General features: G+C 38.3%; 1 protein-coding gene across 1 annotated transcript in view; it reads right to left on the minus strand.

The window, feature by feature from the left end:
• LOC106710819 overlaps positions 1-13495 on the minus strand; it is a 162813-nt gene continuing 149318 nt past the window's right edge. The window contains exons 5-13 of the mRNA XM_045680971.1: positions 5400-5506; positions 4917-5027; positions 4682-4775; positions 4406-4596; positions 2323-4213; positions 2081-2247; positions 1828-1990; positions 1564-1732; positions 1-1190 (exon numbers count right to left, since the gene is read on the minus strand). Of these exons, the coding sequence (XP_045536927.1) occupies positions 989-1190; positions 1564-1732; positions 1828-1990; positions 2081-2247; positions 2323-4213; positions 4406-4596; positions 4682-4775; positions 4917-5027; positions 5400-5506 (3095 nt within the window). The 3' untranslated portion in view covers positions 1-988. The remainder of the gene's footprint in view (positions 1191-1563; positions 1733-1827; positions 1991-2080; positions 2248-2322; positions 4214-4405; positions 4597-4681; positions 4776-4916; positions 5028-5399; positions 5507-13495) is intronic.

The following is a 13495-nucleotide window of genomic DNA, read 5'->3' on the forward strand; positions in this document are numbered from 1 at the left end:
CAAAATAAATGATTTCGCCAATGAATAAAACACGCAGGGGATTTAACTAATGTTAATTCTAACACTATTGCGATGATATTATAACCAGTATACATAAGAAATTATCCCAGTTTTTGATAAATATTTATGAATTCATTGAGTTTGTATATAACATTTATCTTTGGGATTTCAATCTGTACTAGTTCTAAATCAACGCACATATTGCAGTATTCTACGTGATTTATTCGAATGTGTAAAACAGTTACTGCAACAAAATTATAAAAAAAAAACATAATAATTTAATACAGATTCTACAATAATAAAAGGAAAGACGTCGTATCGAAATAAATGCTTTATAGTGTCTATGCAGCTGTAAAACTACGAGAATCAGTCACGCAAAATAAGTCCCCGAGCACACGATTCTCAGTCTACCAAATCGATAATAGCAAGGACTTAGATTACCCCAAAAAGCAAAACAAACATATTTCTATTCACATTATGCTTTACGACTCTTACGACTACTTACACTTTATAAAAGGCATCCATTGATAAAAATTATTTATTTGATAATCCGACGTTATCAGGAATTCAGCAAATTAATCACACGGGATATTTTATCTACCACAAATCACGACACAGGCAACATAAAAATCAATCGGCTCTTAAATACAAATATAACTTGGCTTCAAGTACCACAGGGGCAACTACATGTGTATTTGTACTAATTGGGGGATGGGGATGGTGACACTATTAATACATCAATAACTTTAAAGTCCAACAATGAAGCGGACCTGACGACACCAACTAGATTGAACTTTTTATCATCGATGTCGTCAAAAAATTGATCGAATGTGAAAATCGACTTTGGTATTCACTTTTCCAAGTCTTCACTCCGGTGATTGGAACTTACTAGCTCCCAGATCAGCATAATTTTTGTCGTCGCCCAAACGTAAGACGAATCCGTATCGAGGTGAAATAAACTCGCAGCAATGTGTGGAGCCGCGTGCTCTCATTTGTTGGGCATGTGTATCTTCTTGGACCTGAAGTCGTATATCTTACGGCAGAAGAGCACCAGTTCCGGTGACACGGAGGGCGGCAGCTTCGTGTCGTTGGGCGCCAAAGTCGGCGTTACCTCGCCCGCCGGCAGCGGTGGCACTATGGACGGCGCCATCGTTATGCCCTCTTCTGATGCTTTTAGCCGTTTTCTATATCTGCAATCACAAAATAGTATAATAATTAGTTTTATAGTAAGTTCATCTGGAAACCAAGATAACTGCAGATAATGTATGAAACAAATTAAAAGTTAAATTATAAAACCTAGTTTTAGGTTAACACTTATGGAGACTGACAGCTGTCAAACGATCGCAAAACATGTGAACTAACAATGTCATCTTGACAGTTACATGGTTAATGTTGCCATTTTCATAATTTCGAAATTCAACAATTCAACACACAGGACTTTCGGAAGAAATTAAGAAACTTTTGTTCTCTTGTAACCCGTAACTCGTTGGCGCCCCCTGTCTACGGGTCTGTATAATCGCCTTTTCTGTGCAACAGTTGCGCTTTGACAGTGCATATACCGACCTGCAGTACTCGTTGAAGGTGAGGACGTAGCACTTGTCCTCTATGCAGGCGACGGAGTTGGCGTCTCGGTGCCGAGAGGCGAACACCTCGTCGGGCGCGTCGTCCGCCTGCCGGCCGCGCTCCGTGTGCTCCGGCCGGTAGTACCACACCAGGGACACCATCATCTCGCCTGCAATAATTATATCAATATAGACACACGCATAAGTCTAAAGAAATTCCAAAATGATCAGTGGCGACGACGTAAGCTTAGGTCGGTATACTGACCATCATCGGGGTTCTCCCAGAGGCTGGCGACGCGCGCGACGAAGGGCTGAGCGCGCGCGAGTGAAGCGCGCAGCAGCACGCAGTCGCCGCGCGCCACGCGGTCGCCGCTCGCGTGCCACATGCGCGCCCAGCACCGCGCCGTGCGGTCCAGTCGAGAGTCGTTCTGTAACACAACGTGCCATCTTTGACTTATCTCACATCACATAGATCTGCAAGACAAGATGCGATCCTTGACTTATGAACTTAGACTTACGTTGAGGTAGACTTTGGATACGTAGTGTTCGCCGTCCCAGTTCCAGCCGTTGCTCCAGCGCGGTGGCGCGCGCGGGGGGCGCGGCTGCAGCGCGAGGGGTGTGAGGGGCGCGGGGGCCCGGCGGGCGCGCCGCCCCCCGCTGCGCCGCCGCCGGCCGCCGCGCGCCCCTGCCGCCGGGCTCTGCACACACAGCTTGCCCGCCTCCGCCGCCTCGCCCGCCTCGCTCGCCTCGCCCGCGGCGCTGGGTGTGGGCGAGGCGCACGCCGCCTCCACCAGCAACGTCGCCTCGTCCATCTTCAAAGCGGTTTTTTTCGACACTAGCAGCTTTGCTAACTTTTCCACGCTCTTCCCTTTTGATTCCTTATCCATACCTAGTTTACATCGTTTCCCTGGCTTTTCATTTTTCGTCTTCTCTTCTATTTGCTCTATCTGGTTCTCATTTGACGGCGGTTCGTCTACTTTTTTAGATTTCGCTTGTTTTTTTGAAACCAGCAACTTGACGACTTTTTCGACGTTCTTGCTTTTGAGTTCCCCGTTAGGTTTTTCTATAGTCGATTTAGGTTTCTTTAACATTTTGTCTGCTATTAAAGTTTCCTCGAGGTCTTTCGCCCTCTCTTCTTGATCCTGTAATTTACTGGCTTTGCACTGAGATTCATCGACACTACTGGTAATGTCACTTAAGGTCTTAAGACTTGTTTCCATTTGATTTGATGCAGGTTTGTTCTTATTGATTTTTAACGTTTTCACAGCCTTGTCTACATCTCCATTGGTGATACCGTCGTTGCTACTGTCTTTTTCATTTTTGTCTTCAATTAATATTGATTCACATTTATCAAAAATTTTACTGTCTGAGTTTGCACCGTTGTTTAATGGAACTTTACTCGTATGTTCTTCACTTAAGTTTGATGTATCGGTGGGCGATTTTAATACTGATTTCAAATTGTGCGTGATTTTTGAGTCAATTTTACAAGCGTTCTTATACGCCAGTTTCTTTTCTATGAGTTGGCTAACGGCGGCTATCGTTTTCGGCCGCACTCCATTCGTGGGTGAGGTATTTTCAACAATGTTATTATTAATATTTAAAGTTTTCTTCGTTACGTTTTGTGCAACGTTTTCGTTCGGTGACAAAAATAACTCTGCGGGGTTTAACTCCTTGTCGGACGCGTAACCTTTGCCATCGATACTGTTTTTTCTTATTAAATTGTCAAGAAGAAGTGCACTTTTTGTTTTTGACTTCTTTATACACGGCTCCTCCGCAACAGCTGCTACATTTTTAAGGCGGGGATCGTCATTTATCGTTTCGATAAGAGCTTTTTTTGCTTTAGGCCCGTTAGCCATGTCCTCTAATTTTCTTTTAAGATTCTTTTTCTCTGCGGGCGGCGACTTGGGCGTTCTCTTTGTACTGGGAGTCGTTTTCTTTTTAGCTTCCTTTGTAACAGTTTCTATCCTAACAACATCGGTGTGGTCGTCTGATACTTTTCTTCTTTTTTGTAGTTTTACGTGTTCCCCGATTCCATTAGTTTTACACGCATCATCCAGTTGTATATCTCTTATATCGATTTCAAGTTTGGGCTTCGAGTACCTTCTCTTAACGGCTTTATTGGCCTCCGTTAAATCTGGTATTTCGGGAAGCGCCGTCGTGCTGTTATGTTCCCTGAGAGCTTGCGCTTCGACCTTCCTCGGTGGTGTGTACGTGGGGCCTTCGTTCTCTTTTTTTACGTCGACTAGAGGCGTCGATCGTTCGTCCGATGACGATAGGTCTATAGGTACACAAATCGGGGGAGAGATGGCGAGTACGTCATCATCGACGTCACTATGTGGCGTCGGTTGCTGAGGCGTCGACAAGAGAAAGCCCGTGTCGTCGCCCGCCAGAGTCCGCCTGGCCATGGCTTTGCCGAGCCTGGCTCGCCTGGGCGCGACGGGCGGAGGCTGGGGCGCGCAGGCTCCCGCAGACCCTCTGGCCGGCGAGGGCGGGCCGAGAGCCTCGGCGGGGTTGGGCATATCCCCGGCGCGGTGCAGGTTGTCGCGAACGTCGAACAGTTCACGTTTGGGCGACGCACCGCCGATAGTCGGCAGCGGACAAGGATGAGGAGCGTCGGCCGCGGCGGGCGGCTCCGGCTCTAACGGTGGATCCTGGAATTATAAATGCTTCACTTAATTCGTTTTAAAACTGACCTAAATTAATAAACTCATCTTTTCAGGTATTCTCGAGTGTTTTCTAGAAGTATGCATTTCAATTTCCCCTTTCTTTCTTTTTTTATCGTGAAAAAGTTATTATTTAGGCACTCTATGTTGATGTGTAGGGTGAGATGTGTGGAGTGTTACCTTGCCGCTGCCGTGCGTGTCGGCGGCGGAGTCGAGGGCGCAGGCCCGCACCTTCGCGCGGAAGGCGCCCCCGGGCGGCGCAAGAGCGAGGACGTCGGCGGGGCCGCCACCGGCTGGGGCTTTACCAGTAGCGGGCCCAATAAGGACGTTTTTTGGACACGCGTTTAATGGGCACGGGCATCCACGATACTCTGCAATAAACATCCATAATGTCAGAACACACACATAAATATTTCACGAATTGGAAATGGATAGAAAAATTTGTGGTGAACTTACCGACGTACGGTATCCTTTGTGGTGAGTGTTGGTAGCAGGGTGGCGAGCCGTAGTATTGGGGCGGCGGGTACGGGTCGCTGCCCACGCCCACCATCTGCAATTGTTAGCCACTATTACCACACGTGTAACAGCTATTAACTTTAGGAGCAGTGCTTTTGTTTTTACTTATCAGTAGTGTCATAGAAAAGGGAAATTCTGCTCCGAATTGACCAAAGGCATTGCATAGAAGTCTTACCGGAGCATCAGGCTGTGGCGGCGGGATGTGGTAGGGCCCGGGCGGCCGGTAGTACCGCCCATAGCATAGCTCCGCGGGATAGTACGGTGGCGGACCGTACTGCTGCAGCATCTACCACAAATAAAAATAAAAGTGGAGAAACTCGATAAAACTTGACAAAATTACAAAAAATTACCCTTTACAACCCTGAGAATGGGACTTAGTAATCATATAATGACTGTGGCAATTTATTTATTAAATGTGGTGTTTCGTGAATAGACTAATTTGATTAGTAAAGTAGCGTAACTTCACAGAATAAGGGCATTAAATATATAGTAAAAGGGTATTCTTTATGCATTTCATTTAATAAATGACAATATCCTCACTGCCTCGTGGCACTTTCATCTGTCATTTTGCTTAAACCGTCGTATAAGTTAAAGTTATGTAGCAGCATCTACTGCAAATTATTTGTAACTAGAAGTATGACAAAAGTGTAACACTCACCGATGGATGCGGCGGGTGGTAGTGTGGCGCAGGATGATATCTGCCAAGAGCCCTGTCTGCTTCGGCGCCGCTCTCCTTGATCAGCGGTCCCGCGGGCTGGTAATATCCTGAAACAATAGCAAACGAATCATTGAAAATGTGCCAAGTGAACTCTTATCAATCTGAATTCATCGTAAAATTCGACATGTAGCAAATTATTTTACGTTACATGATACAATTTGTAATAACTTGTACCTATATAGATCGTTTGTACTCTACAAAGTTTAAGTTCAAGTTTGTAACTTCACTCTTTCAATTAAAAGAGATACTTGCTGGATAGTGTAGGTATTATAAGTGTAATTTAAATGATTTGGGGGTAACTGGCACGGTTCCAGGCTAGTTTCCGACATTTGCTGGAAACTAGTTGCCTCACAAATTGGCGAACATTTCATTTTGTCGGCGTATGCATAAGTGGACGGTCGGCGCCACTCGTTACGCGGGCCTCGCCGCTCGGCGGTCGCCTACGCAACCTACTTATGACTACTTCATTCGAATGTACTCCAATTCAAAAACTACGAAGTACTGTACAATATTCAATTAGATGCCTAAGTATAGCGCCTCTTTTTTTCAACGTTAATTAATATATGTATGTATTAACAATAACTGCCATACTATTAATACCATCTTAATGATATTTTCCTTTCACCAAAAGAGGACTTTATATAGATTAGATATAGATTGAACTATTGCTGCACTGTCGCTATACAAATTCTAATAGGTACAAATTTTGTCAATGTCGATACGATGGCGATTGTCGCAAATATTTGTGCTAGACCCACTGACTATAGATAAATGGACTAAGCAAAGAGCCGCCGTTGTAGTAAATAAATTAAAAGATGATAATCATACAATCAAAATTGGAACGACTTTAAAAACGGATACCGATTCAAGAAAGAGGAAAATGCGCGCGTTTGTCAAGTCCTGTCTGTTAAAAGTCAAAGCGTCTGTCCATTAGACTCAATATCTATTTATTAATTCACAAAAAATGAACTGTTTATTTTTTATTTGTAATTAAATAGTGCACAATTGATGATAAAGTTCAGTCGTTAGACCGCAGACAGAGCGTTGATAGTGCGTCGACCACTTCCGATTGCGCAAACACTTTATACCCACTTTCAAACAATGGCAGCGCTGGCAAACGCGAGCCTTAGCATCAACAACTATCGATTATTATTTAGACCTCAGCTAACGTTACAGATAAATATCATTTTGTGTATATGACATAATTTAAATACATAAATTATAGTAAAGTCTCCTTATTCGTGATTCCGTTACCAGAGGTTTTTTAATGGTAGAAGTCGGTATTTACTACTTGCACTTGTTGAGGAGAATTTTACAATAGGTAACTTAGGTAACCTTTTCCTTCTACTTAAAAGAGTTTATTAACACAGAATTAACAGGAAAAGAAACAAAAGAAAACTAAAAAATATTTAACTTAAGCGAACCTTATAAATTAAATCAATTTCTCAGTCGGGCGGAAAGAGCAAACAAAGTTTAAAAAAAATAAAAACTAGTTGTAACAGATCTACATAAAATAGCAGCCAACAGCTTTTGTATTTTATTGTTAGTGAAGGCAACCGCTGACCCATAAAAGTACCGAGGCATAATAAGTGAATTGAGCGCTGGTTTGTTAACCTTACTTTATACAAAATGGTTGACATACGTACTTAGACTGATTTTACCTTACATATTGGGTACATTTTCTGGTATACGCCACACAAAATCTTTTAAATCTGACTAATTCTATAAATATGAATGGATGGATGGATGTTTATTAGAAGGTATCTCCGGAACGGCTTAACGGATCTTGATGAAATTTGGAATTGATAGAGCAGAGTCAGGAAGAACACAGGCTACTAATAAAGCTTTTTTTTTTTAATTACGCGCGGATGAAGTCGTGGGCGACAACTAGTATCTATATAAATAAGAATTATTTGGGCCATGAAAATTACGGTAAAGATTTTTTTATTATAATTTTCATAATTCTAAAAATAAAGATACATAGATCTGATATTTGTTTCTTAATTACGTATAGTTAATAGTTACATTTGTGAGCGTAATAGTCCACCTGTAATAATGTTAAATTAATTTGAGAACTTATAGCAAAAGGTGTTTACTTTGTTATGAAAAGAAATAGATTGTTTACAAACTATTATACGAAAGATTCAATTATTCTACAAGTTTACTTCATTGCTTTATGCTTGATAAAGGATCATCTTTACACGATGTAACAATAAACTTAATTGAACTATAAAAGAAACAGAGCACACTGTATTCAAAGTCTCGACGACGTTGACGTCATTATTGTAGTGCCCCATTTCGCCGCGAGGCGCTAGTGCGTCATATTACCGTTAATACGGGGGCAGTGGGAAACCTTAATTTGGACATTATTACTTATAACTTCTGATATCCTAATACATTAATAAATTTATATTGGTTTATTTATATGTGAGTTTACGTTTTATTGCAATTGGAGATTTTTATGAATAAAACTCGTTTCTCTACAATGTGAAAAAACTGGTTGAGATATAACGCAAATCATTAGAACGCTCATTCTTAATTCGACATAATGTGGTTTTCAATGGTGTCATTATTGCCTGAATCATTATTATTGTAAAATGTTTAACCTGTGAACCTTTGATATAAATTGATTTAAAGTAGGGGTTTCAGGAAAATTCACTTTATGAAAGACTAATAAGTTTAACCCGGCAAAGGTTAAATGCATTTGACTTAGTATACTTCTATAATGGGGTTTAGTCTGTTTTTTTATTATAGACAAATAACATGACGCCGAGCCAAATGGAAAGTAATAACCGTGTCCTATAAACATTAGGCTTATCAATAGAATTGATCGCGGTCCGCTCGGCCTGTAGCCTCTAATTTATTCATATCCTCTGACTTTTGTTATTTAAATTAGACAGGGCAATCAAACAAAGATACCGGCTAATACTAAAATTCTCAGAACTTTTTCTTTACTAATTTATTGATGGTACATTTTTTGTTAATTTGTTTTAATTCAGCGAATTATGTCAATTTAATCGAATTTGAATTCGGGATTTTCTAACGACTTTCTCAATAGACAAACATGACAAACCACCAAGTATCATCCATACCGGATGGCTGGCAATTCTTAACGGTGCCTTGTAGAACGATTTGTCCTCGGCGGTATTTCCAAAAAGTACGGCTTATGGTCCTTTAAGAAGCGATCGTATCTCTATCTAAAAGGCCAGCAACGCGTTTACAGTTCCTCTGGTGTTACGAATGTCCTTGGGCATCGGTGATCACCACGGTGTTCCCGCAGCTCATTTGCCCCGTTTTCTTATAAAAAAACTTTCTCTGATATTATTTTTCTTTTCAGGACAGTGAGATTTCCAAAGCTATTAGTTGCCGGCGTTAGTATTTCCGTTCAAGTATGATGTGGGTGCCTTCAATTGTTGAGTGAATAGGCGTTTACTAAGCTAGCGCGTAGAACGTTTCGACAACATTACCATTTTAATGTATCTTCAGGTCAATTTATCTTCAGGTCAAAGAGTGATCAAGTAAAAGCAAAATGCTATTTTTGATCTCCTTTCCACGTCTTAAAAATTGCCAGCAACGATTGTTTTATAATGATTTTTTTGTTTTGTAATTAATAATGGTTAAAATTTCTTGAACTGAAGAATAAGAGAGAATAACAAAATCAGATATAGGTGTCGATATTTTTTTCGAATATCATTAGTTGTTATCTAATTTTGATGTAATGTAAATAACAAAATGTAAAACGAAAATTGTGAAATTGTTTAACTAGCTACAGATATTTAAAGGATTATTGAGCGTAAGGTGACAGTTGAGGCGATTCGTGTAGACAAGTTCTGAGCAGTGGGAGCAAATTGTTTAAGGGGCGAGCTAATTGGTGGCCGGATGGAGCGGGCATTGTGTACCCGATGCCTATCGCCTCGCCTCCGACCTGCTTAATTGAAATTTCACTCTGCGAAGCTTTTTGAAATACCTAAGTGAAGGTACCTATTTATTAACGGGAAATTTATTTTGCTTTATTGTGTATTTTTAAGCGCCTCGTCTCTTCAGGTTCGCTTGGCGTCCTTATGCTTTTGTTTTAATTATGATCAAGTTAGGATAAACTACCACCAGACACTGAAATATCGCTAAGTTTCAAGCAACAGATTTTTCAATGTTGTTTATATAATTATGAAAAGTATAATGTGAACTATTAAGTTTATGAATCTGTTGTATAATCATGTTTTATTTTTTTATGAAAAATAATTATTTAAATATTGCATGTCTTCCAGTGCATTTAATACAGCCCTGATTACACGTTTCTAGTTAATTATCTATGCACGAATTTTGATGTTTATATTTTTTACACTTCAGCTGCTAGCGATGCGTAGTTTAGTGCGATAATAATCGGTATTATAATTGCACAGATAAAAAATACAGTAATTACAGATTTGCGTTTTAACATATCTACACACCAGTTGTTCGCAATAAGAACAGAGGTTACTTATAATATATATTTTACTATTCTTACTCAAGAACTTATAAATGTATTCAATATAAAGAAATATTTTTTGTTATTAATATACGATCTTATTTATTAAATATGACATATAAATTATAAGTTTAGTACACGTATTTATGTATATAAATTATATTATAAATAAATCTTGGAACTCAAATTCTACATAACAAGTATTGCGTTGGTGAGGATGGGGTCATTATTTAAAAACAACAGTCTATAAATATAAAATACGGGTACAAATAACAACAGTTAAGAAGTCGAAAGTAATAAAAAGTACCTAAATAATTTAATAACATAGCGCTTTAGTAAATAAGAATCTTTTATTTGTAATAGATGAGTTGTTGGCAAAGTGCATCTCAGCACGCGAATCTAAAGTAACCTGGCCATGAAGTCTCCTACATCAGTCTCAAAGGAAACTTTTTAATTTCATACCAACCAATATCGAGAAGATTAACTTTCTCGAGTAATTTTATACCAGCGCGCTCGTTAGTAATGTTTATAGAAAGCTTCTATTTTATGAAGGGATCGCAAATGTAACAAAATTACATTTTAAATTGTAATATCATCGAAGAATTTAATTTCTAGCTCGTTCTTTACTTCATTTGTATTTACGTAATGCCTTTTGTTGAAATAGAAAGTACTGTACATCGTAAGAAAATCTACTAATAGAAGAGTCTCTTGTCACGGGATTGCTACTTGATCCTTTGCTAGGCAAGGGTTCAATAGACTGAACGAAACCTTGATCATCGTCCTTCAACATTGTTTAGCTTTAGTCAATAGTTGACGGTGGTAGTTGGCAAAGGTGTTTGAAAAACTACTAAATACTTAATTTAATATGATATATACAACTCTATGCAATTATGTTATCAGATTGCTTGGTGTAATTTTTTTTAATTAGTATAGCAGGTGCGTTAATATTGCTGTAAAAAAAAAAACTATCTAGTAAAAATATGTACGCTTATCAGTCTGTTCGATCAAGTATTCCTAGTTAATAACTGACAATAATGGATGTAGCATATTTCAGTCTATAATTAGGTATAAAAGGAGTACCTTTGATCGTTGTCAATACGACCATAATTTAGATGAAGGTCTGAATTTGGGGGTACCTTTTTGTATATTTTACAATTATCTAAGACTTGTACCTATCAGTTATCTACAATAATCTAGTAAATTACGAATATGTGAAGTTTCAATGCGTGGCCTAAAATAAGCGGGTGGTTTGCCTTGGGATTCTCAGCTGCTAAGCCACTTAAAGGGGACTATTTTTGAAACAGCTTTTTGCTTTTATTTATCTACCGGTTTCATTGTATAGTTACATGATCAATTACCGAGATGTTTCAACTTTCATAGATTTTTTTTCTCCAGCGATATTATAAAAACTATTGCTATATCTTTCTGGAATTTAAATTGTTAACTGAAATTAAAGAATATGCATTTCGCTTATAATGTTGTAAAAAGAATTTAAATGCTGACTGCGTTTTATAGTGTGCATAAGCTGTGAAAAAATTAAATCAGTCAAGTGTGTATCCGAGACAATATAATGCGGAGTTCCGTAGTTATCTTTAGCACAAAAGTTACAAATACATTTCCTTAATTTTGAATATTCTAGATTATTTTAGAGAACTAAATTATTGTGATAAGTTCTGAATATCTTTGCAATTTATTCTCTCACATATATCTCTGATCGGTATCGACTTTTTTATACTTGTTTATGACCGATTGAATATTGGTTAGATACTTTCTTCACCCAGACCTAAGAATTTATTTTTTTGCCACAGTTCTGGCATTGTCAAAATTCTATGTTTGTAAATTTTTGATTGATCTGACATAAACAGAGGTATAAAAATTAAAGAACTCCGAATGGAATCAAACAGAATATAACAGACATGGCAGAATACGGCTGTATGGTAGATGTAACGAAACATCCCAATACAGTTTCAATAATTATTGGCTAGTGACCTAACATGCCGGTAAACAACGACCTTACGATTTGACAATACTTGGTAATTTTCTTAAATTTCATTATTCAGTTTAATTTTGTATTTTTATCTTAAATAAAGATCGAGGTTTTAGTTATATATTTACGGAACCCTTGAGGAAAATAATTAATGCATAATAAAATTAAAATAGTTGTACAAATTCTCGTGATCTTTCAAGCTTCAATAATGATATAATCAGCACATAATATGAATAAATAACACATATGCATTGTACTTATTAAGCGATGGTCGACATAACGATTATGGCTTGAACATTAAAATTAAACGGTACATTAAAATGTTGAAAACGGGTTTTTAAGATAGATTGTTAAAGAAGGCTTTATAATTTGATGCAAATGATGTTAGTTAACCGATACTTAAAAACTATAGTCTTTTAACTTTACAAAGAAAGTTAATAGCATTTAAGTTTGAAATATAGCAAGGGGTGAATTTCCCCCTAATAAAGGGCCCTCGATGGGCTCGAAACTAGTCGGTGCCGACACCGGACAAATGTACGTGAGTGTTTTAGCCGTTTCCTATATAAGTTAATGATAATGTGTCACCAAAGTTTGAATAACCACGATTATGTTTTGATTAAATTGCTCGATAAATTCGTAAATCTTTTTATCACACTTCGCAAAAGCTATTTAATATATTAAATTTATGCAATAATAATTTTGTTTTTGTATATAATTAGCCAGATATCATAAACACCGGAAATGATCTTAACATTATGTATAAATGCGTAATTAAATAATATTTACGAGTGAGTGGAACCAAGCGGCGCGGCGCCGGACAAACAGATGCCGACTGCTAGATAACGGTCGGGATTATACTTCACCGCTTTCGTTCCGTTTGATGCGACACTTTTAACTCTAATTTACACCTTGACATGATTAAACTTCTACAAGTTTAAACGCAACTTTGATCAATGTTGATGCAATTTCAAAATTTAGTAAAAGCAAAATAAATATAGGCTAATAGTGTGTGATATAACAGAGTGTTAAGATTTTATTCAAATTCAACGATAAAATATAAAGATCAAACTCTAATCTCAATTTTATTTGTTTTCAAATAAAAGTTAAACGTTATCTTAGACCAGGTTGTAACTTTGAAATAGCATTCTTTCAAAGTAAGTTTAATGAGCTTCTTGAACATTTTTTTTAAGAAAAGGGGGCAAACGCACATGGACATCCGCAACACCAGAGTAACTGAAGATACATTGCCAGCCTTAAATAATAATAAACATATAAAATTACTAGTAACATTGTTCTACAAAAATGCAAGTTAAATTAGCCCAAAAGTCACCTCATCGTCAGCTAATCGCGCTTCGCTTAACGCAGTATGCAAATATGAATAAAAACAAAAGCCGCGTATAATATGGCAGGTAATCGTCGAACAAACACAGCGGTGGACGGACCGGTTAAGGGTAACCGTTCAATTAGCGACAGCGAGCGTGCAATTAGGCTTGCCGCACACGGAGCCGCAAAAAGCCGGCGTATACCGAGATAATCGTAGTACAGTAGACACGGATTGCGGTCGTGCCGGCATTAGATAACTAA

Source organism: Papilio machaon, chromosome 14 (assembly GCF_912999745.1).
Source record: "Papilio machaon chromosome 14, ilPapMach1.1, whole genome shotgun sequence".
In the NCBI taxonomy this organism is placed as follows: Eukaryota; Metazoa; Arthropoda; class Insecta; order Lepidoptera; family Papilionidae; genus Papilio; species Papilio machaon.